At 37.4% G+C, this 22,537-nt stretch overlaps 3 protein-coding genes across 17 annotated transcripts in view; all 3 read right to left on the bottom strand.

Moving 5' to 3' along the window:
* kif17 (kinesin family member 17) overlaps nucleotides 1–164 on the bottom strand; it is a 26,148-nt gene extending 25,984 nt beyond the window's left edge. For 8 of the 13 annotated variants that reach the window (XR_008388870.1, XM_053652912.1, XM_053652911.1 and 5 more), the window contains exon 1: nucleotides 14–160. The gene's annotated coding sequence lies outside the window, so the exon portion shown is untranslated. Of the gene's footprint in view, nucleotides 1–13 lie in introns of all 13 variants that reach the window. The other 5 variants (XM_053652918.1, XM_053652915.1, XM_053652916.1 and 2 more) reach the window with 5 other exon arrangements.
* Nucleotides 165–1,844: 1,680 nt separating this feature from the next.
* On the bottom strand, nucleotides 1,845–10,005 carry sh2d5 (SH2 domain containing 5). Its single transcript, XM_053653579.1, has 10 exons — nucleotides 9,123–10,005; nucleotides 7,755–7,824; nucleotides 6,923–7,003; nucleotides 6,742–6,816; nucleotides 6,512–6,658; nucleotides 6,223–6,429; nucleotides 5,932–6,112; nucleotides 4,630–4,735; nucleotides 4,180–4,339; nucleotides 1,845–2,377 (listed from the first exon to the last, which is right to left on the bottom strand). The coding sequence occupies exons 2-10, from the start codon at nucleotides 7,797–7,799 to the stop codon at nucleotides 2,201–2,203; spliced, it is 1,179 nt and encodes a 392-aa protein (XP_053509554.1). The 5' UTR covers nucleotides 7,800–7,824; nucleotides 9,123–10,005; the 3' UTR covers nucleotides 1,845–2,200.
* Nucleotides 10,006–11,151: 1,146 nt separating this feature from the next.
* hp1bp3 (heterochromatin protein 1, binding protein 3) lies at nucleotides 11,152–17,863 on the bottom strand. 3 transcript variants are annotated; one of them, XM_053653494.1, is made up of 12 exons: nucleotides 17,785–17,863; nucleotides 16,961–17,033; nucleotides 15,948–16,182; nucleotides 15,611–15,761; nucleotides 15,295–15,441; nucleotides 14,615–14,683; nucleotides 14,235–14,392; nucleotides 14,023–14,113; nucleotides 13,446–13,605; nucleotides 13,207–13,318; nucleotides 11,940–12,116; nucleotides 11,152–11,825 (listed from the first exon to the last, which is right to left on the bottom strand). In XM_053653494.1, exons 2-12 carry the CDS (start codon nucleotides 17,022–17,024, stop codon nucleotides 11,477–11,479), a joined length of 1,713 nt encoding a protein of 570 aa, XP_053509469.1. In that variant the 5' UTR covers nucleotides 17,025–17,033; nucleotides 17,785–17,863; the 3' UTR covers nucleotides 11,152–11,476. The 3 variants fall into 3 exon arrangements, with proteins under 3 accessions (XP_053509469.1, XP_053509471.1, XP_053509470.1); XM_053653496.1 differs by having other exon boundaries at nucleotides 14,235–14,389; XM_053653495.1 differs by having other exon boundaries at nucleotides 17,795–17,816.
* Nucleotides 17,864–22,537: the final 4,674 nt, after the last annotated feature.

Below are 22,537 nucleotides of genomic sequence, written 5' to 3'. Positions count from 1 at the left end.
AATATTTGCTTACACTAGTCGTCAACATTCCCAGATCCATAAAAGCATTCCGGCGTTAAAGTCGAGGTTAAATCAACACCGTTATTATCAGAGCTGTGTGTCCTGCCATGGCGTGCTCGGTTGCCTAGCAACTTGAAACTCAGCTAGCGCAGGTTTTCTATTTTTTTTTAATTCACTGTAGCCACGTAAATACGTCATCAGCGCCGCCATGTTGGAGGAGCTCCGAAAGAAAAATGCAGTCTGCATTTGGTTAGCCATTAGTGAAACAACGTGTAAATGTATGTTAAGACAAATGTATATGTTAATGAAAAAGTGAAACAAGTTCTAACAAGTCCAACAGAGATATTTACACATAAAAACACTGACCAGGTTTTAAACAAGTTCACGGACTTAAATCTTTAGTTTCAACTCAAGATTTCTCCAGAAATGCTAACACACCTGCTAGTAATTTAATTAAAGTACTGCAAACAACTCAACCAAAGAGAACAACGAATCCTTTTTTCACACGTGGAAATACTGATATCATAAAACTGTAACAAAATAAAATGCTAACAAAACGGTGTTTTCATTTTTTGAGTGACCTTCTTCTTCTTTTTTTTTTTTTTTTAGGAGAATAGGCAGGGTTAGCTACTGGCTAAATGTGTTTCCAGTTTACGCTACTATTGAATGCTATTTACCTCAAATTTATTGTCATTTACAAATTCTCAAGAAAAATGGTCAGCTTCAGATTAAGGTTTACTTGATCAAATGAAAGCTATTTTTAAATAAAGTTATTTTTAAATAAACATGTGAAGTGTATTATGAATATTGACAGTGCATATACTGTATATTCAAATTTGTATCAGATGCAATACACAGAAATTTATGACAATTGTCTTGAAATTCATTTAGTGAAAACTGGCTGAAGATGAAGATAAGAAATAAAACACTTGGGGGGATGCTAATTATTGGAAAATAGTTACCAACAAGGTAGTGTGATGTGGCCCAAGTCAAGCAGAGCTATTGTTCTCAACCTGAACAGTTGGGAACACCTGAACAGTCCCCCTGTGCTCAATTCCTCTTATAATCACAGCAATTTGCCAACAAGTGGAGTTTTCAATTTATTAATGAACGGGACATTATACTTTCAACCTATCATAGTTACATTTAGTGTTGTAGACAGACTGTGAGACGAGTTCCTGTTATCGCTTATGCTATAGCAGCTATAAACAGTTGTTTCTTCACTAAAAAGTTATTTGTCCTATAGACTCCTAAGAAAGAGCTGACACTGGAGAGTCCCAAGTCTCTCATTAAAGAATACTTAAAATATCAAAAAACTATACGTCCACCATACAAGTCTGCGTCAGTAAGTTATGTCTGTTACATGAAAGTAAGATCATAGAACTGATCTCCGATCAATGAGGAAAAATCTATGGCTATAAATAATGAAACCAAACAAAGAATTGCTGTTAAAATATTTATATAAATCATTCCAAGAGATAAATGATTCTCTTAGGAAAGTGCTTCAGTGGTAAAGCGGATTTTTAAAAAAAGCCTAATAAAAAGGTCAGGTCGTGTTAGAAAAGACAGAACTACTGGAAGTTCGTCAAACAAAAATCTGACTAGAGCCAACTGCATTAAGATGGAGTTCCATAAATACCTTCAAGAAAACAGACTGCACAGACTTCCACATCATTCACAAGATATTTTGCGCCTTAACTTACCTGCGACCTCATGTACAAATGACTCAGTAGTTTACAGCTCTGGCTAGTTAACAATACTGCATAATAAATCTTTTGGGGGGGGGGGGGGGTAAGGTTGGAGGGAAAAAAAAAAAAAAAAAAAAAAAAAACACCCAAAAAACAAATCCCACAACATTTAGAATTTAGACATGCATACAATACAAAAGTTACAGGGCTGTCAGAGGGGGGGGAAGTCTGTATTGTTTAGTGTCCACTTTTATAAAAAAAAAAAAATTAAATAAAATATATATAAAAAATTTTTTAAAAAAGAGCCCCTATTCCTGAGAACAAAAAAGAAAAACAATCATAATCCCCTTGTGTTTTGTGTATGAAGTGCAGAACATTAGAGGTCAAGTGTGATTAAAGGTTAAAAGTGTATAGAAGTTGATGAAAAACTAGAACACATCCCTGTTTAAGAGTCGAGAGTCTAAAACTAGAGATATTTACACCGATAAAAACACTGAACCCAGGATTTAAACCTAGGATTGAATTTTGGTGTTTTTCCATTGTGGTGAGCACTTAATCTGGACTTTGCTCTCTTCCCATTCGTAACAGTGGTTAACACGAGTGCAACTCAGTGGCACCTCCAGCTCTTCTCTGGTCTCAGTGTAGTGCTCGATCAGCTCAGTGAGACTCTCAAACTGTACACGACAATTCTACGAAAAGAACGGAGAGAAAGTCCTATGGTAATTAGCACACAGACTACAAAATGCAAAAATAATCTAAACATCAAGCATTTTCCCTACAGGCAAGTTCAAGCTAAAGCACATGAAGTAGTCATCACTACAGAGTAGGAGGAACAGAGTTGCTTGCTTTACTTCCTGCCCTCATGATGATGACATGATGACTCGCAGTTCTGCAATGTGTTTGATCAGAACTAGGAATTCCACCTCTTTCACAAAGTCGATTTACCAATTAGTCAGCTCTCAAACAGCTTTTTTGGCAATAAATAAATAAATAAATAAATAAATAAATAAATAAACAAACAAACAAACAAACAAACAAACAAACAAACACCATACACAATGCAAAGTAGGTTATTTTGTTACATATATGTAAAAAAAAAGTGCAAGGTTATACATATCTAAAGTCTCAAATACTGTGCATTTCTTTATAAATATTACCCTGCTTTTAATGTTCATTGAAATCAGAATTCAAAGATTTTCTGCTGAGAACTTTTTATCTCCCTTTTATCACTGCATACATTTTTAGGAGGTCCTCACGCTGAGAGAGTCACATAGAATAGAAACGTGTGGTAACACGTCTTAACATGCTCTCACGTTGGTGCTGCATCGTTAGAAACAAACCAGATGTTGATAAAATTCACTCAGTGCACTTTGGTTGCTGTTGCACTGTCTGATTAACAGCTTCAGAAAAATATGAAAACTACAGATTTTTTTAAATTATATATATATTTTTTTTTGGCAAAAGTATATTGCGGCTTGGCTTCCCATGTTCAAGACTCGTTCACAAACACCACATCATTGGTATGATTAGGAAGTGCCGCAATCTGGAATTAAACTGCGTGGGAGTGCAGAGAAAATACTCCAATTTATAAATAATAATTAAAAAACAAACAAACAAACAAGTGGATCTGGTGCTAAATGTGGCAAAAAACATAACTCCGACCAACTTTCGACAGTCCACGTGAAGCTACAGGTTGGAATTACGACTAGAAAATTTTGGGAGATTTAATGACAGTCTAGATTTCCAGTTAGATTTTCAAGATTTAGACCAAACTCAGAAGAGAGGCAGCTGCTTAGATAAACATGCCATGTATCCAAGGAAATAAAGATTTAAAATAAGAATTTTCATTAATTATAATAGAGTGAAAATAGATAGACAAAATTGAAAAAAACTTTGTAGAAAAAGAGTAATTGTAAAATAAGTCTAGAATGCAATTAAAAATCCCATTAATTATAAATAAATAAATAATATTGATATGAAAGTCACTCAGGGTGAAATGTTTCATACATTTTCCCTGAATTTAATAAGCAGTTGTTTAACTATATTAAGTCTTTAGGACAAACAGAAATATTGGGAACTTAGCATTTCCATGATATTAATACTGATAACTCCAGATGTACATTGAGCAGTACTGTTGGTAGCCATGAAATAAGCACCACTCCCAAACATTTAACTCTAGAAAATTTTCATTCCTGGGACAACCAATAGTGTGGTTTTATAAAGTATAATTAGACTTCAAGGTCGGTACCAGAAGGCATCATTTTTACTACAAGGATTTCCAATCTTATCCACAAAGAGCAGGTGTGGCTGCTGGTTTTTGTTTCAACCAAGCAGGAGCTACACCCAATTCCACCTGCTTAAATATTTCATCTCGGTATTTAATTCACTTTTAGGTGAGGTGACTCCCACATGGATGCTTGGACTTACTACTACTGGATATTATAAATCTTCATACACAAAGCATGGATTTAATTATGAAACCAAATCTCACCTCAAGGAATAATCTTCCACTACTGGAGGTCTTAACAGCCAAATTGACCAGACCTGAGGGAAAACGTATGAGCAGAGATTCGACGCTGGGGTCTTTGGGGTGGGGACACAGCAAGTAGGAACCGAGGACTTCTTCAGCAAGCAGAGATGAGCTGCAGACACTGGAACACCAATACACATTTACACATTACCCCCAGACAGTCCAATTCCTTTGTTACTCACTCATCTTAAAATCTAAAGTGCGCCGATCTTTAAAAAATCTAGGTTTAACTTCCTACAAACTAGAGCCTACATGAAGAACCTGAGGTGCTCCAGTCTCAACTTTGAGAACCCTGGTTCCGTGGAAACATCGGAAATAACTTTCATAATTATGTTTAGTGATAATAGTCCTGTCTTGGAAAGTATTTAAATTGCAGCTAGAATAGGCCAAAAACTAAACACGACACTTCACCTAGAGACGCCAGCCCAGATCCACACGGCATGAGCCAGTGCTTCTTCGGTTTCGGCCAAGCTTGGGGCGCGCACCTTGAATTCCGGTATACGGTCCTGTCCCTTGTCTGTTACACATGTGCACACGCAAACAAATGCATCACAGAGGCATCATGCATATACACATAAAAACAGGACACATGTATCACACACCCCACCCAACCTCTTACACAAACACACACAGACCATATACAGTGGTCACAAAAATAAAACGAGAAAAATATTATACTTGGTCATTTATGTATTGAGGAAAATAATCCAATATTACATATCTGAGTGGTAAAAGTACATGAACCTTTGCTTTGAGTAACTGATGATGGACTCCTCAACATTAGTCAATGTGAGAGAGGCCTTAGAAGTTACCCTGGGCTCCTTTGTGACCTTGTGGACTATTACATGTCTTGCTCATGAAGTAATCTTTGTTGGTCTCCACTCCTGGGGAGGGTAACTATGGTCTTGAATTTCCTCCATTTGTACACGATCTGTCTGACTGGATTGGTGGAGTCCAAACTCTTTAGAGAGACTTTTTTGTAACCTCTTCCAGCCTGATGAGCATCAACAACTCTCTTTGTGGAAGTGCATCATGGCACAAACAAAGGAGATTCTGAGGACCTCAAACATGTGTTGTGAAGATCAGACTTTGATAGATCCCTGTTCTTTAAATAAAACAGGATGCTCACTCACACCTGATTGTAATCCCATTGATTGAAAACACCTGACTAATTTCACCTTAAATTAACTGCTAACCCTAGAGGTTCACATACTTTTGCCAGTCACACATGTAATATTGGATCATTTTCCTTAATAAATAAATGACCAAGTATGATATTTTCCCCCATCAATTGTTCAGATAGTTCTGTTTGGCTACTTTCAGGACTTCTGCATAAATATGAACTAAAACATCAGAAATATCAAATTCTAAAGGGTTCACAAACTTTCAAGCACCACTGTACACCACACAACACGCACACTATAAACACGTGTCTCACTCTCAGACACGCTCCCTCAATCTCACACACGCACACTCGTGTGGTTAATTTATCAGATTTAGCAATATGATACTTGTCAATTGTGGATTATTTTAGAAAAAAGCCAAGCTGTGTGTTTAAAGTTTAATGAAGTTATTTTAGACACCCACGTGAGAAGAAGCCCAGTGACGCACCTCATCCTACCCCACCCGGTGAGGTCTAGCACATATTAAAAGGTCTGCATTACCTAAGGAACTCTTTCACTTTTGACAGTGTTCTCTGAACACTCGTCCCACCTTGTGGAGCGTTCAGGCGCTCCTGCAGGTGCCGTTGTTTTACAGGAGTGCAGGTGAAGGAACGGTAAGCCCCCGAGCGCAGCACTTTGTCCCTCATGGCCTGCTTACGTACGAGTGTAGGGGACGTGGGAAAGACATCGTCTGGACTGCTAACAGACTCCATGCTGGGTTTGGAAGAAACCTGATGACATCGACGACATTAATCAGGAATCAGGACAAGTGGAATATCACAATGAAATGAGTGAACAAATCTTGTGGTCATAAATAAAAAGTTTCTATATTTTTTTTCACCTCTGCCTTCGTTACCGACAGCAGACCCTGAGTCGGCGCCCTGCGAAAGGACACCAGGGCACTGACGCTGAGCGGGAAACCATGGTTGAGCAGGGAGGGGCTATGAGTCGGCTTCTTCCCAGATGACTTGGCCTCAGCATCCTCTGGATGTTTCTCCAAATAATATAGCTGGAAGCAGCGGCACAGCAGCAGGTTCAGGAACTGGGCCTTAAACACAAAACACACACTACTATGAGATTGTATGATAAACAGGAGGTGGACATGGTGGCCTGGTCATGTGGAGACGTACAGCTCTGGCGTGTCTGGCCTTGAAGAGGTGGCAGTAGAGCTGAGTGTCAGGGCTGCCAGGATTGTGGGCGATGAAAGCAAACTGAGAGTCAGAGGGCCGGCTAATGGACAGCGAGACTCGCTGCAGTGCGTGGGCCATCAGAAGAGTCTGAGTGGATAAACATGTTAAAAACCATTCTTGCAAGAGGTCAACTTGTATACAAAATTAACCCAGATATGACTAGATCTTACCGTCTCATCCTCATTATAAACCTTCACCCCTTTAATGGAGAATTTCAGGGAGACGTAGCGCCTACGCTTGTAGTACTATAGAGATTCATTAAACCACATGAGTGTACGATAATATATAACTGATATTTCTTTTTTTTCATAAATAAAAAGAAAAAATAAACAGATTTTCTGAACAAGTTACCTTGAGGGACTTCAGCTGCGAGTGCAGCTTTTTAACTTGTTCATCCAAACAGCAGTCATCAACAGGAAATGAGCCGATGTACTAAACAAATGAATGAAAGATGAAGGGAGAACGAACAGGTCCTCAAAACATTTTAAAAGAGACTAGCAAAAAAGCTTAGCAAATCTGAGAAAATAGATGGTGCGTGAGCTTTTCAGCCACTAGGGCTGGGCAATATGATAATACTTTTCTAATATATAGTGGTTAGGGTAGATGATATGACAAAAATACCATCATCTTATATTTTAGAAGATTTCTCCGAGGACTAAATACATCATAAAAAAATTCAAATAAATAAATGAACACTTCAGCATGGGCCATTACTGTAAAATCATCCACTTCAGGATGGCTACAGTAACTCTGCTTTATGTTGACACCACTCTGTTGTTGATTATCTTCCTGTAACAGTGTTTTCCATCACCGTGGTTTCCAAATAGAGCTTTTTATTATTTATTTTTTTAAAAGTGAAATATTACAAGAACCCTTACTAAATCATGTCTGGAGGAAGAGTGTGTGAAACCAGAATTAAATCTGGTAGATGTTTTCTAAAAGGTGCCATTAAATGCACAAGAAATAAACAGTTCTCACAGTGAGCTATTTTTTAAAACATTAATAGCAAGGAGTAGGGGCACACACAACTGATGAACAGACCAAAAAAAAAAAAAAAAAAAAAAAAAAAAAAAAACACTTTTAAAAAATGTTCTATGCAAACTGAAAGTGAAAAATAAAAGTGAAAAATAAAAGTGGGAAAAAAAAAAAAAAAAAAAAAGTATTTTGGGTTATCGTTCCTCACCTCAGCAGACCTGGTCACAGTCACACTGTCTGTTGACTCTTCCATGATGTTAGATGACCTTACCCAGTGACTATGATCAAAAACATTAGAGGACACATACAGGACTTATTTGAAAATGCTGAGATTTATTATTATTTCTTTCTTTCTTTTTTTTTTTTTTTTTTTTTTTACAAAACACTATTTTCTTTCTTTTTTTAGAAAAGGTATTTTAGCTCTTTAAGACATTTATTTCAACTTCAAACATCTTTAGATGGGTCATTTCATAATTTACCTTTAAGAAAGTATTAGGACTGAATGTTCCTTTTCAAATATTATTGAAAGACTGAATATTTAAGACAGGAAGTAGTGTCTCTTTCATATTGTACAAACACAGAGCCTGGTGACTGCTGTTAAAAAGGGATATTTTTTAAACACCATTTTAAAAAATAGGGAAATGCAGTTCAGTTTCAACTTGAGACATTTATTTAGATGAGTTCAGACAGGACACCTCATGAACTTTTCATTGTCCCTTTACAAATATTAAAAATGCCTAGACAAGTTTCATTCATATTGCACAAACAGGATCCCCATAAAATGTTCACACACTCATTCATCCACGTATTCATGTCTAGACAGTATATGAAGCAACTACTGTACAGTGGTGCTTGAAAGTTTGTGAACCCTTTAGATTTTTCTAGGCCTATAGATCTGCATAAATATGACCTAAATAGGTCCTAAAAGTAGACAATGAGAACCCAATTAAACAAGTGAGACAAGAAATATTATACTTGGTCATTTATTTATTGAGGAAAAGTATCCAATATAACATACCTGTAAATGGCAAAAGGATGTGAACCTCTAGGATTAGCAGTTAATATACATCAAATACACTTATTTAATACACTTAAACAAATTTCTCCAAGTAAACACAAAGTTAAACAATCTCAAGATCACTGCTGCATTTAAACACTTCTTGAGGTCAGGTGCATGTGATGTTATTAACCTGATTTAATTGTCGAGTTAAAGAGGCTTTGCCAACTAAATTGCCCAATGTACCACAGTTCACCATCTTGTTCACGTCGTACAAACCGCCATAAGAAAACATTCCCAAATAAACCTACAAAAACAGCTCCTGTTTAGAGAATTTGATCATGGACGGTCCGAATTAGCCACAGGACACGTTAAAACCCTCACATTTGGTGTAACATTCACTAAACACCAGCACACACACCTTGAACACCACCTTGAGTATTATCAAACATATTGGTGAATCTCGCCCTCTCTATTTTAGTTCTAACTCAACAACAAAAAACAAAAATATAGTGCTATAATTATGTCTTACTGTTATATTAAAACAATAATTTAAAAAAACAAATGTGGCATACTTACACTCAATCTCACTACGTAGTCCAACGTTCCCAGCTGAAATCCCCACCAAAGATCCCAAGCTGACTCACTCACCTTATCGCTTTGGCCCCGCCCATCGCGTTCCTTTGGCTCTGAGACACGCCCACTCACTCACTCCATTTCTCTTTCCCCGTTCCATTCAACAGCTTATGCTGCCTTCAAGTGTTTTCGGAATTGTTGTAAATATGTGTTCACGACCATGAAAAAGATGCATTTTCACAATTTTGATACCAAAAATGTTTACATTTTTATTACGGTAGGATAATTGTACACCTTTAGAACATATTTCGTATACACCAGCGTAGAGTTTAGTTTTAATAGTCACTCACTGAAGCACATCAGACTTTAATGAAAGTTTGGTGTGTTTCAATGAGTGACTACTAAATGCCACCAAGAAACACGTCAAATATTTTTACATTTCAATATTTATAGATTTAAGCTCAGATTTGTTGCTGTATTTTTGTTACTCCTGTGTGAGCTTAGGGGTTGTATGCTTTGCTGAGGTCACAGGGGGACATTATTTTTTATTACTAGCACAGTTACAATGCTATTTAACAGGAGGGGAAAAAAACAAAACCTTAAAGGAACTCAAACATAAAGAATAACAGTCAGGTTTTGGTATTAGCTCCTAAAAGGAAAAAAGTTAATAACTAAAAGTCCTTACATTTCTTATGCTATAAGCAGGATGCCAGTTAACCATGCTAGTTTTGTTTGCTAATTCTTTGCTGTTACTCAGAGCATGTTGTCTGAGATGGGTTAACACATATTTGAGCAATTAAATGCATGATGCAATGAATAAAAATAAAGTTTACTTTATAAATGTAATAAGGACTAAACAATATTGTCAGAAATATACATTTAAGAAACTGTTTTCCACTCCAGCTAGCTTTTCATATTCTTGAAGCAAATTACTTATACATAAAAAATTACATTAGAAACTCTCATAGAATTTGTAATGGTTTTAATGGGAATTGTACAGATTTTGACAGAAACTCTTAAGGGTTCCTGTGGAGCTCTACTGTTAATTTGTTGCCTTCTACTGGTGGCAAGTTATGTCTAGTGGGTACCATTAAAGACCAATAATGGTAATAGTAATGGTGTTAATGGTTAGCTGATGGTTTGTAATGGTATTTGTAGTGGACACCATTAGAATTACTGTGTTTCTATTGTTTGTTTGTTTTCCAGTAATGTGCTTTTTTGAGCACTTTTTTTTTTTTCAAACAACAGGCTTGCATTTATCATTTAGTTATTATTTTAAAAATCCTGTTGTGGACATGTCATGATTTTAATCCTGTTTTGCCACCTCTGCTAACTTGTAGGAAAGATGAGGTAGAATATATTCTGGTGATGAGTCAATCTGATTATATTATTATTCACAATTCACATGGAAATAAGCCAAATTGAAACACTACTGCAGTAATCACTAACCAGAGCTGTGTATCTCATATATGGGGTTTGTACAATTTGCATGAGATGCAAACTTAAGTCATTTGGAGTACAAATATAGTCACTTTATTAAGGACTACATAAAAGCATAATCAGTTACATGCATGCAGGCCATAATTAATGCTCAATTTAAATCAAATATTCTAAATCTGAATACCACTGGATTAATTTACTAGGTGTATTATATAATATTCGACTTATTTTAACTCACGGACGCTTTAACATTTTTTGTTTTCTTATTACACAAAGAAAAAAAAATTATATAAATATTCACCTTTATATTACAGTTTAAAAAAAATCCCGCATGGCCCCAATTGAGTGTCAAACTGAAAACTAGGCACCAGTCATGTGTAACTTTTCTCTTAATTTAAACAAAAGAACCAACCTGGTTTGCTATTTCCCTACGTTACTGTAAATCCACAAAAACGACAAAAAGAGCCTTCTTTAAAAAGGGTGGAAAATGAATACTTCAGTTGAGAGTTCTCAAACACTGTTGAAACATGAACGTGAACGAAAAGGTTACGATGTGGATGAAATTAAATCTCCCTACGCCAAGACAAACGAGTCGAAAAAATCATCTTTATGTGCACAGTCAAGACAACATGGCGGCACCTACATCAGATCTCACAGCAGTGTCAACATACTCTGAACACAACAACTCGTCATTAAAAAAATAAAAATAAAATAAAGAGAAACAAAACTGAAATTCTCCTATGTAGCACTACGGTACACAGATTGCAGAAGGAAAAAAACAAACAAACAAACAAACAAACGTCTTTCTAACAGGGGGCTTTGAGAACAGTGAAGCTACTAAAATGATTTTAAAACGAAAGAAATAGCAAAGCACTGCAGTGACGAGAGCTACAGTTGACTGTGGGATCGTCAGGAGATCATTTCCTGGCCCTGAGAGACTTTCGAGCAACAGATTTAGACTCCGCTGCAGAGGGAGTATCTTGCTTCTTGGCTGGCGTCTTCTTGGGCACCGGTCGCTTGGACACTCGGCTCGTCATCTTCTTGGCGATGGGCGTTTTGGGCTTTCGGGCTGGAGCAGCTTTCTTGACCGGCGTGGCTTTAGCGGGTGGAGGTATCTTCTTGGAAGCCGCTTTGTTATCGGAGGCTGAGGTTTTCTTAGGTGAAGCTGCCGGTCTCTTCGCGGGCGCAGGCTTTCTGCTGGTAGTCTTGGGTTTTTTTCTGGGTGGTGGAGGCTGACGCTTTCTGGGTGGGGGCCTCTTCTGACTCCTGTGGAAAACAATGATTTATTTTCACAGCTATTTCAAAAGCCATCATACGCTCTCTTCTTATTGCCATACTGACGACGCAAATATGAACTGCTAATTTGGTAGATTTTCTAACCTCTTACGAGGAGCAGGCTCCTCGTCCTCTGACTCTTCCTCTTCTTCATCTTCCTCTTCAGACTCCTCCTCCTCCTCTTCTTCAGACTCCTCCTCTCGCCTCCTCTTTTGCTGTTTGAGCTTCTCTTTCTCCTTCTGTTTGATTTTTTCCATCATTTCTGGGAAAAGCATATCTGGACTGTGGAGGAAACAAACAAACAAACAAATAAATAAACACTCTGTGCCGTGCTGTTATAAAAAAATTATTGACTTAGTGTGATGTGGCCTGATGCAAAGTTACTGTTACCACCCCAAAGGTGATTTTCCTATAACAGCATATCGAAATACCACAGCAATTCGACAACAATTACAACACAAAGTCATACTTTTTTTTTTTACACATTGAACCCATGAGAAACACGTTTAGATTACTGCAGATATTAACAATCATTTCCTGTCTCTTTCTCTCTTTTATTTTTAAAACACAGCTTATTGTATGGAAATGTCTGCGTAAGACAAACCAAACCGTAATATTCCATCGGATTTACAAAAGCTTCAGAAAGGCGGATTTACATCATACTTGGGTGCGTATATTATTGACCCATAAAGTGCAAAGCATGTTCCCGACGCAGCTCATTTGCATTTAGTGACACCCGCAAAACTCCATAAAAGGTGAAATGCGTAGACAGCTGGGAGCATGAAATGAACACTCTGGTTAAAGTCTGAAAACCTGAAGTGGAAGTTGAGAGACGCCAAAGCACTTCTATAAGTCTACAGTGAAATTCTATAAACATAATGAAGTATAAGCAATTCAAACATGACAGCATATTCTAGATATAAAAGCGAAGTAATCCATGTGCGTTATACGATTCAAAGTCGATCAGGTCGATGTTTACATTAGTTAGTCTTCTTATGTGTAAACTGACACACATTCAGGAGCACGAGTAGGATACGAACGTTCTTCCGAACTTACAGGATTGTCACGAATAACAAATTTCTTGTGTAAACACCTGTACAAACAATTTACGAATAAATCCATTTGTATCCAGCTTGATAAACGAGGTCCACTGTTAAACCCCCCCACCCCAAGCTCTTTATTCATAGTGCATGTAAATGAATATCCTAGATCTTGTACAGTTCCCAGGTGAGCAGATGTTGATACAAGTCGGCTAAAACCAACTTCAACTTAATTCTCAGTCGACATACTCCTGTTTTAGTGCATGTATTTAATGGTCACATAAAAATAACTTCAAAGTGAACATAGCTATAGAAGTGAATCGAGAACGTACCTCGGGTAAAACGGGTAGCTGAGCTGGTAAGAACCGCTGAGCCCGTGACCGGTGATCTGTTCCATCCAGCCCATCATCTTACACCTCTGCAGTGTTCTCTTCAGGTTTGCCACTACAGAGAATCGGGAAATAATAATAATAATACTAGTAATTAAAAAACCCGTTACACGACCAGAAATCCAAAGGAGACGAAACAAAGGCAATTGACGGGAGATGAGCGTTGGAGCTGAGGATATTACCGATGAAATAAACCGTTTTGTCTTGGTGATTCTCTACCAGGAACTTGCGCAGCACGCTTATGCTGCAGCACTTGGGCTCATTCATGGCGGTGATTGCAGCGACGATTGCATCTTCCAGGAGCCCACCAGCCAGGAGGACCTTATTCCCAGACTTCTTCAACTAGTAAAACAAACGGAAGAACAGAAAACTCAGCCTTTATTAAAGTGTACACAGTCAAAATATATACATCTCCCTGAAAGATCAGGAACTTTCTAGGATTTGTGTGTCCTATACTTCTTGCGTGCAAATTTATTCGGCTATGCCAAATACATCCGGGTGCTTCTTGGTGATTTTTTATTTTCCAAATATATTTAATGGGATTGTTCTAATTGAATTGTAACAATTAAGCAAAGCTAGCAGAAAAACGGCTCTTTTTTGAGATGCCAAATTTTATTTCACCATGACCAGATGCGCTAACAAGGATTAACAAGTTAATATTCGGACGCGTTTGAACACTAAATCTGAACGCAATTTTTTTAAAGCCCTAGCACAATGCTCACTTTTCATCAGAATGAATTGATATTTAAGTGTACGAACCTGGAAGGTCCCTGAGGCACCTTTCCCGGTGATTTGCTCCAAGTATCCCTTTTCCACAGACCTCTGCAGGCAGTTCTTTAGCACGTCAGGCCTAAGAGACACCCAAACAAACATCTGGCGCATCAAGCTTCAGGCATGCATGACGAGCATGGTACAGATAAAGGGCTGTCTTCCAGGTCAATGCGTTACGCGGTGAATGTTTAGCCCCTGACCTGCTCTCTACGTTGAGCTGGGGGAAATGCTGCTCCAGATATTTCTTGATGAGGATGTATGAAGCCTCCTTGGGCTCGCAGAGGCGAGTCATGATCAGCGGCAGCGCCTCGCCCAGGGTCCCGCCCTTCGTTCCAGAGAAGCTTGAGGTCGAAGGCTTCTGGCGAAAAATCGTATTAATCGAACACCTTCTTTCACTAACAGTTGATAAAATAGACACATACATACATACATACACACACACACACACACACACACATACATACATACATACATATATATATATATATTATGTATATATACACACACACATACATTATATATATATATATATATATATATATATATAAAATAAATAAATAAAAACGCTTTTAAACCATACCTTCTTAGAGTTTGACTCGGTAGGGAGCTTCCCGATGGTGAAACTTCCCGAGAAGCCTTTGCCTTTCAGCTGCAAGGAGAAACGAGACGTTTAAGAAAACGCCATTTTACATTTTCTATAGCGTACATCATTTTTACCATTCTGCATCTCCACTCACTGTTTTTAAAACAATTATCTTCATCCGTTAAGGAATACAAGGTATAACGCGTTTCCAGTAGGTCCTGACTGACATTTTCAAAGGCCAAAAAGGAAACAAAATTATAATCTGAAGCCATCAAAACGTGTATTTGCTGAACCGCTTCACGCAGAGGTGGAAAACCGTATGCAATGGCGTGACATTGTACCCCATGTAGTGAGCACGTATAGTAAATTACGAAGACTGGTTTTTGGAAATGGTGTATTATGTTTCATGGCTTCTGAATCACCTAAAAATCAAGCTCATCGATAAGAAAAGCATCAGAAAATAAATCAATCTGAATATTAAAAAAAACAAACAAACCGATAAACACTGATTGCGAGAGCTTATAAGTAAAATTATGACACTGATTCTGAGAGATCATTAATATTAAAAAATAATAATAATTAAAGAATTGAAAATGATAATTAATACTACAGGGCAACTTTTTAGAGGAATCTGAAAACCAATTTGTTTTTCACATGCGTAATTATTCTCGGCTCACCTGCTTGACCGCTCCTTTTTCCACCAGCTTCTTCATCGCCTTCTTATACTGGCTTTTCGTCCGTTTGTCCATTTCCATGGAGGAATATTTCTTCGTCACGTATTTCATGATGGTGAAGATAGACGCGCCGGATCGCTCCTTACAGTTCTGAAAAATAGATACTAACATTAAAACTTAAATAAGTCTCAAAGCACTTTATTTTTGCAGTTACAAACTGCACAAATAAGGAAATTCATACAGATAACACTTTTTTTTGTCATACGTTAGCTTTAGTTTATAGTATTTGAGCTGTGGTTATTATTGTTGTAAAATAGACCTGAATAGCATCGAGGAGGATTTCTTCCACTTTGGGCTGTGACACAGAAACGCTTTTTGGGGCATAGGCGAGTTTGCTGGCCGACATGGTGGCCCAAGCAGGGATTTTCCTTTTCACCTTTTTACTCTTCTCGTCGCCTCCTTCCTTCTCCCTGTGACCAGGTTAAAATCAGAACGACATTCATTTGCAACATTAAATGAATAAATTACTCAATTGATTAACGTTATACTGTACTATAATACCGCTATAATTTCAACATATTAACATTAACACTGAACCAGAAAGCCACACGATGTTAAGTGAACGTCCGCACTCGTGCTTGGACTTCGTGACTCACTCTGCTTTTTTTGCAGCGTCCTTCTTTTTCTTCTTTTTCCCTTGCTCCTCTGCTCCGCTCTTCTCTGATTTCTCCCCCTCCCCGGTTTCTCTGTCCTCTCCTGCTTTTCCATCCTCTGGAGCGTTTTTAGTGGACTTCTCTCCCGCGTCTCCGCTCTCCTCTCCCTCTGAAGCGGCCGGGGCTGCTTTCTGTTCCTCCTCTGCAGATGTGGACTCGCCAGACTTGGTTTTAGCCTCTGGAAGGAAAGAAAAAAAAAGAAAAACGAAAAATTTTATTATTGTAAAAAAATAAAAAATAAACAAACACACAAGCAAGTTTCATCACTGGATAATATTATTAAAGCTCAGAAATTTTGTAACACTGAAGAAAGAAAGAAAAAAAAGAAAAGAAAAGAAAAAAAATCACTCTACAAATGTCGTTTTGCACATTCAAACCTGGCTGATATGAACATGTCATTTCATCCGTCTAACTCGGTGTTCACACTAGCAGGCATCAAAGCGACAGGTGACTTAAATTTTCTACATACACGTGACAATTAACAAACGACAATTATTTGCATCGTGATTATATGCAAATTTAGCGTGATGTGATAAAGCAGTAAATAAAAACCACTTGCTTGAATGATTCTGGTTAATCTTCACTTATTTGTAAATCTGTTTAGAGACATTATAGAACAGTAAAGCTTGGAAGGAAGCAACAGATCTTATATACACACACACGACAGTATGAGTTTTTCCTTCCATCCGTAGGAACTCAGGCTGTGAGCAGGGACCTGAAGAAACATCAAACCACACACGCTGTACAACCGGTCCAAAGAATCATTCAAGCTGACGGTTTTTGATTCACAGCTTTGCAGCGTCACATCTCATTAGCAGAGACTTGAGAAAATCTCAATTGAAACACAGCACCATTGCTTCCGTGACACAGCTCTGTCTCGTGTAGAAAATGAAAAGTCACCTGTCGTATGGGAGTATGAACGCAGGGTTAGAACATGGCAAAGGTACTGTTCATACCTGACTCAGGTGCTGGGGGCGTGTCCTCCTTGGGAGGAGCCGCAGCTGACCGGCGAATCGGCATGATGATAACCTGCAAAGGAAATACATGTAAAGATGAACAATTTACAATTAACTCACGTGATAGTGTACAGGTTCTCAATATCCCAACAATTTCTATGTATATGTATATACATATGCATGTTGCATTTGCATGTGCTTCCAAGCTCCAATGAATGAAAATTCACAGAGACCCTGCAAAACGCTTAATAAAACAAGAATAACAATCCATGCATAATTATTAGATAGGCTTGGGATGTAAGATTTTATTACACAGTTCTTGTGCAAAAATATGACAATTTTTTTTAAATGTGCAAGCTTAATTTAAAGTGTAAAGGTGACCAGGATGGTGCTGCACGAGCTGGAGAGGAAGGAGAAGCAAGCTCGTGAAGACAACAGCATTTCGTTACAATGAGAAGAGGTCATGATACAATCCCGAACTAATTATCAGCGTGCTGTAAACATAAAACACGAAGACAGTTGATCATTTCCTAGTGCAAAGCGCCTAAAATAAACTCGCAGCTGCATGCATTGCATAAATGCAAGACGCGTGCATGAGAACAGCTTGGACACAAATCACAAAATGGCCATTTTGTCCATTTTACCCTACACAGTAATGGCGCTTGCATTGCACTGATGGTAAATATATGGAGTTGAAACAGCAGTAACGGAGTGCTAAAAAGACGCCGAACACGCGCGGGCATGGTTGCCATGCTACTACCAATTCGAGAACGCGATAATTTTTTTGTTTTGTTTTGTTTTTTAACGTGAATTTTATTCCGTACCTTAACTCACTCGATTTATCGGTTGAAGTAAATTCGCTTCTTCTTTGTTCGGGATTCTCTCTGTTTACACGCCCCTCCCACTTTCTACGTCCACGTAGGGACGTAAGGGACGCCTGGGCGTGGCCTAGATCAAAAATCGTTCGCGCCCAAAAAAAACAACAAGGTTCAACCAATAGAAATCGGCAACGTCAGAAGTGTCGATTGTGCGACGTTTGAAATCGCGTTTTGACCGTACTAAACAGTATACAAGGATAGTACGCCATGTTAGGCTCTTGTAGTAACCGTAAATATTTTAGCGTACTGTTTAGTTAGTACGGTTAGTGTGCGATTTTTAAACGTTAAATCGGCATCAAGACAACAATCGTTCTGGTATTGCGCAAATCTGGACTACAGAGAAAGGAAATACAATGTATATCAAGTAATAGTAATGTAAAAGTAGTAAAATACTAATAAATGATAGTGACGTTATTGCACCATACCACAAGAGGGCAGTGTTGTAACGCATTTTGGTGTTGTAGCGACAACAACATTATTAATAATAGCAATAATTTAATATAAGTTAAACCACTTAATAAGGCTATGAAGAAAGATACGCTGTATGGCCAAACGTTTGTGGACAACTGACTATCACATGTGTATGCACCTGTTGAACATCCCATTCCAGATTTAATCATGTATCTTTACATTTAATCATGTAAAGAATCATGTAAAAACAAACAAAGCAGGTGTAAAGTAAAATGTAAAAATAAATTAGTCATGTAAAGAATTGCCTGTATAAATAAATGAATCATGTGAAAACAAATCACATGAAAATAAATCCATCCATCCATCCATCCATCTTCTATACCGCTTATCCTTCTTCAGGGTCACGGGGGAATCTGGAGCCTATCCCAGGGAGCATCGGGCATGTGAAAATAAATTAATCATGTAAAGAATAACATGTAAAACAAAAAACACGTGTAAAGAATCACCTTTTAAAAGTAAATGGATCATGTGCAAAGAATCGCATGTGAAAATAAACGAATCATGTGTAAAGAATCATTTGACAATAAATGAAAAAAAAATGTAACGTGAAAATAAAATATAACGTGCAAATAAACAAAGGATGTGTAAAGTAAAATGTGAAAATAAATGAGTCGTAAATAATTGAATGTAAAAACAAATGAATTGTGAAAAATATCAAGTAAAATAAATGAATCATGTAAAGAATCACATGGAAAAAATGAATCACGTGTAAAGAATCACCTGTCAAAAGAAATGGATCACATGTAAAGCATCAAATCAAATGTGAAAATGAATTAATCATAGGTAAAGAATCACATGTGGAAATAGCTTAATCTCATGTAATAAAAAACTGCAGCTAAGAATATTTTAATCATGTGTAAAAATGACGTGAAAATAAACAAATCATGTTTATAGAATCAGGTGAAAAGAAATGAATCATGTAAAGAATCACATGCAAAAATAAACAAATCATGTAAAAAATCAATACAAATAATACTAACCAGAGATGTGTAAAATAAAAAAAATATTGTTTCTTAGAAAGAATGGTTAAAGTTGTTTAAAGTTGTTTTTTTTAGACACTTTATGTTTCATACATTTTCACATGTATTTTATTCGTGTGTTTGATTTTGTTATCATTAATGTTACAGTTTTATTGAGATGTTGTTGGACTTCATGCTCTTATTTACAGTGTGTTATTGTTCTACAACCCCAATTCCGAAAAAGTTGGGACAGTATGGAAAATGCGATTAAAAACAAAGAGGAGTGATTTGTAAATGTGCTGTGACTTGAATTTAAACAAAAAAAACTTATAAAGGCAAGGTATTTGATGTTTTATCTAATCAACTGCATAGTTTTTTTTAAGGTAAATGTTTATTTTGAAATTAATGCATGCAACATGTTCCAAAAAAAGTTGGGACAGGGGCGATTTAGGACTAATAGAGAAGTGAGAAGTTGAAATAAGAAGGTGACGTGAAACAGTTGAGGCAATCGTCTAATCATAGTATATAAGGAGCCTCCAAAAAAGGCCTAGTCCTTCAAGAACAAGGATGGGTTGAGGCTCACCAGTCTGCCAACAGATGCATCAGCGAATAATCCAACACTTTGAGAACAACATTCCCCAAAGACAAATCGGTAGGATTTTGGGCATTTCACCTTCTACAGTGCACAATATAATTAAATGATTCGAGGAATCCAGTCAAATCTCGGTGCGTAAAGGTTGAGGCCAAAAACCACTTCTGAATGTGCATGATCTCCGATCCTTCAGACGTCACTGTCTTAAAAACCGTCATGAGTCTATAATGGATATCCTGACATGGGCTCGGGAATACTTTGATAAACCTTTGCCAGTCGACACCATTCACCGATGCATCCACAGACGCAAGTTAAGGCTTTACTATGCAAAGCAGAAGCCATACATCAACACTGTCCAGAAGCATGGCCTGCTGCAGTCCTGACCTGTCTCCGATTGAGAACGTGTGGTGCTTATGAAGCTCAAAATAAGGTAAAGAAGGCCCTGTACAGATGCGCAGCTGAAGAAATGTATAATGGATGAATTGGGCAAATTTGGCTTGCTAAACTTAACCAACTAATGTCTTCACTCAGCGCCCAAACACTTAATAAGGGTTATTAAAAGAAAAGGTGATATTACACAGTGGTAAACAGTTGACTGTCCCAACTTTTCTGGAGTGTGTTGCAGTCATCATATTTGAAATAAGTGTATATTTTCAAAAATAAATTAAATTCACAAAGTAAAACATCAAATAACGTGTTAATAATATATTTTCAATATAGTAAAGGGTGAATTGAATTTTCAAATAACTCTTTTTTTTTTTTTTAGCATTTTCCATACTGTCCCAACTTTTTCGGAACTGGGGTTGTATCACACGTAAGAGTTGTGGAGCATTCTGCGAAGACTGTAGCAGAAAACTTTGATGGGGGAGAAAAAAAAGAAGAAGAAAAAAGATGTTTTGATGCAGGGCTCCACAGTCGGCAATCGCAGCGAACACCCGCCCACACACTCTCTGTGAGTTTCTCACTTCCTGCACACAAAACCGTCCTCGCCTGAGGCTCTGTAAGCACACAAAGCAGCCAGGTTAGGCTAATGACATTCGAGAGGGGCGCGCTAATGTGCTTTGTGATGGTGGTACGTTCATATCAGAGTCATTGTGGCCGACTCTCGAATTCTATCCGGTGCCAAAAGTAGAGCTGGTGTGTGTAACAAGCCGGGTTTGCCGTTACCATGCCAACACAAACCTTCATCTCTTCAGAGGACTACTCTGGTGTTGCCTTGGAGACGAGAAGTCCAAAGAATCTAGGCCTGGATTGTATCACACAGAGATGATTTTGAGTTCTTTCTTTTATTTTGTTTGATTTTTTTTGTTTGTTCTTACACTGATTTTTACTCGCTCAGTCTCTAATAGTTAACTTAGCATCAAAATGTGACAAAGGTGATGCTTAAATAAATGGCTAAAATCATCCCTCTTGTCAGATTTCTGCCTTTGGATTCATTCATTAGTTGCTTCATCTTCAGTACTTTATCCTTGTGGATCCAGAGCCTACTCGGGGAACACTGGGCATGATGCAGGAATACACCCTGGAAGGGATGCCAGTCTATCTCAGAACACTATGTACCCACACTCACATAGTGATTCACGCTTGGGGGCAATTTAGAGTCATGAGTCACCATGCCTGTTTTTGGGAGGTAGGGGAAAGCATTTTAAAACTCCAAACAACCAGTAACCCAAACTCAGGATCAAACCAGTAACCTTCCCCTTTGGATCAATGTCATTTTTTGATATGTTTTAATGAGTTTTTGATAAATGCTTTGATATTTTTGATCAAAATTAAGAAATATCTAAGAATGTCATAAGAATGTAACACCGCTACCAACATTTTAAGAATCAGGCTGCTAATAGAGTGTGTCATAACAAAAATCTTCCTTTCCAGACTCCTTAAAAATGATTAATAACTCAACCACTAGGTGTGAGATTAGCAGTATGAATTATAAGCATGTTGTCCAGTAGTCTACAGAGAAATGAAGGCAATAACAACAACAACAACAACAACAAAAAACATTGTGCATAATTTTGTGTCTGAAATAGCTCATGAGGTAACTGGGGGTGAGTGTATCTGCAATAACATGAAAAACAAGACAAGGAACATGAGATTCATAAATTTGAATAATAATCTGAGTCATTTATAACCTTGTGCTGCCTGTTAGTGAGAGTACAGCCAGTTCAAAAGAGATGATAGACTCTCTTTTCACTGAAGCTGGTATTGAAAGGACACAGAAATGCTATCTGAGGCCATGTGAAGTGAGAATTTGATCAAATCTTGGTGCACATGCACTCGAACATCTGTCACTTACACACAGTTTCTTAATTAATGCCTGACTTCAAGCTTCTTCTGCCTTAATTTATAATCAGTTAGTTGTTGGTATAGATCTGATTGTTTTTAATGTGTTTAAAACAATAAATGTGACTAATTGATTCATTCATTCATTGAATTAGTAGCTGGACAAAAAAGAAAAAGAATAGAGAGAGAGAGAGAGAAGTCATGATTTGTAATGAATACTCTGGACAGTATGCAGCTTGAAACCTGGCAAATGTATCTGAATATGAATTTTGTATATTATAAGATTGTAAGATTTGAAAATTACAGGTCAAGTTTTTTAGATAACAAAAATTAGATCCCTAAACACTCAAAAATAAATCTCAGAATTTTACAGATTTTATGTCAATTAGGCCAA

The sequence above is a fragment of the Ictalurus furcatus genome, chromosome 21, assembly GCF_023375685.1.
Source record: "Ictalurus furcatus strain D&B chromosome 21, Billie_1.0, whole genome shotgun sequence".
NCBI classification, from domain to species: Eukaryota; Metazoa; Chordata; class Actinopteri; order Siluriformes; family Ictaluridae; genus Ictalurus; species Ictalurus furcatus.
This window is presented reverse-complemented; position numbering and strand designations above follow the sequence as displayed.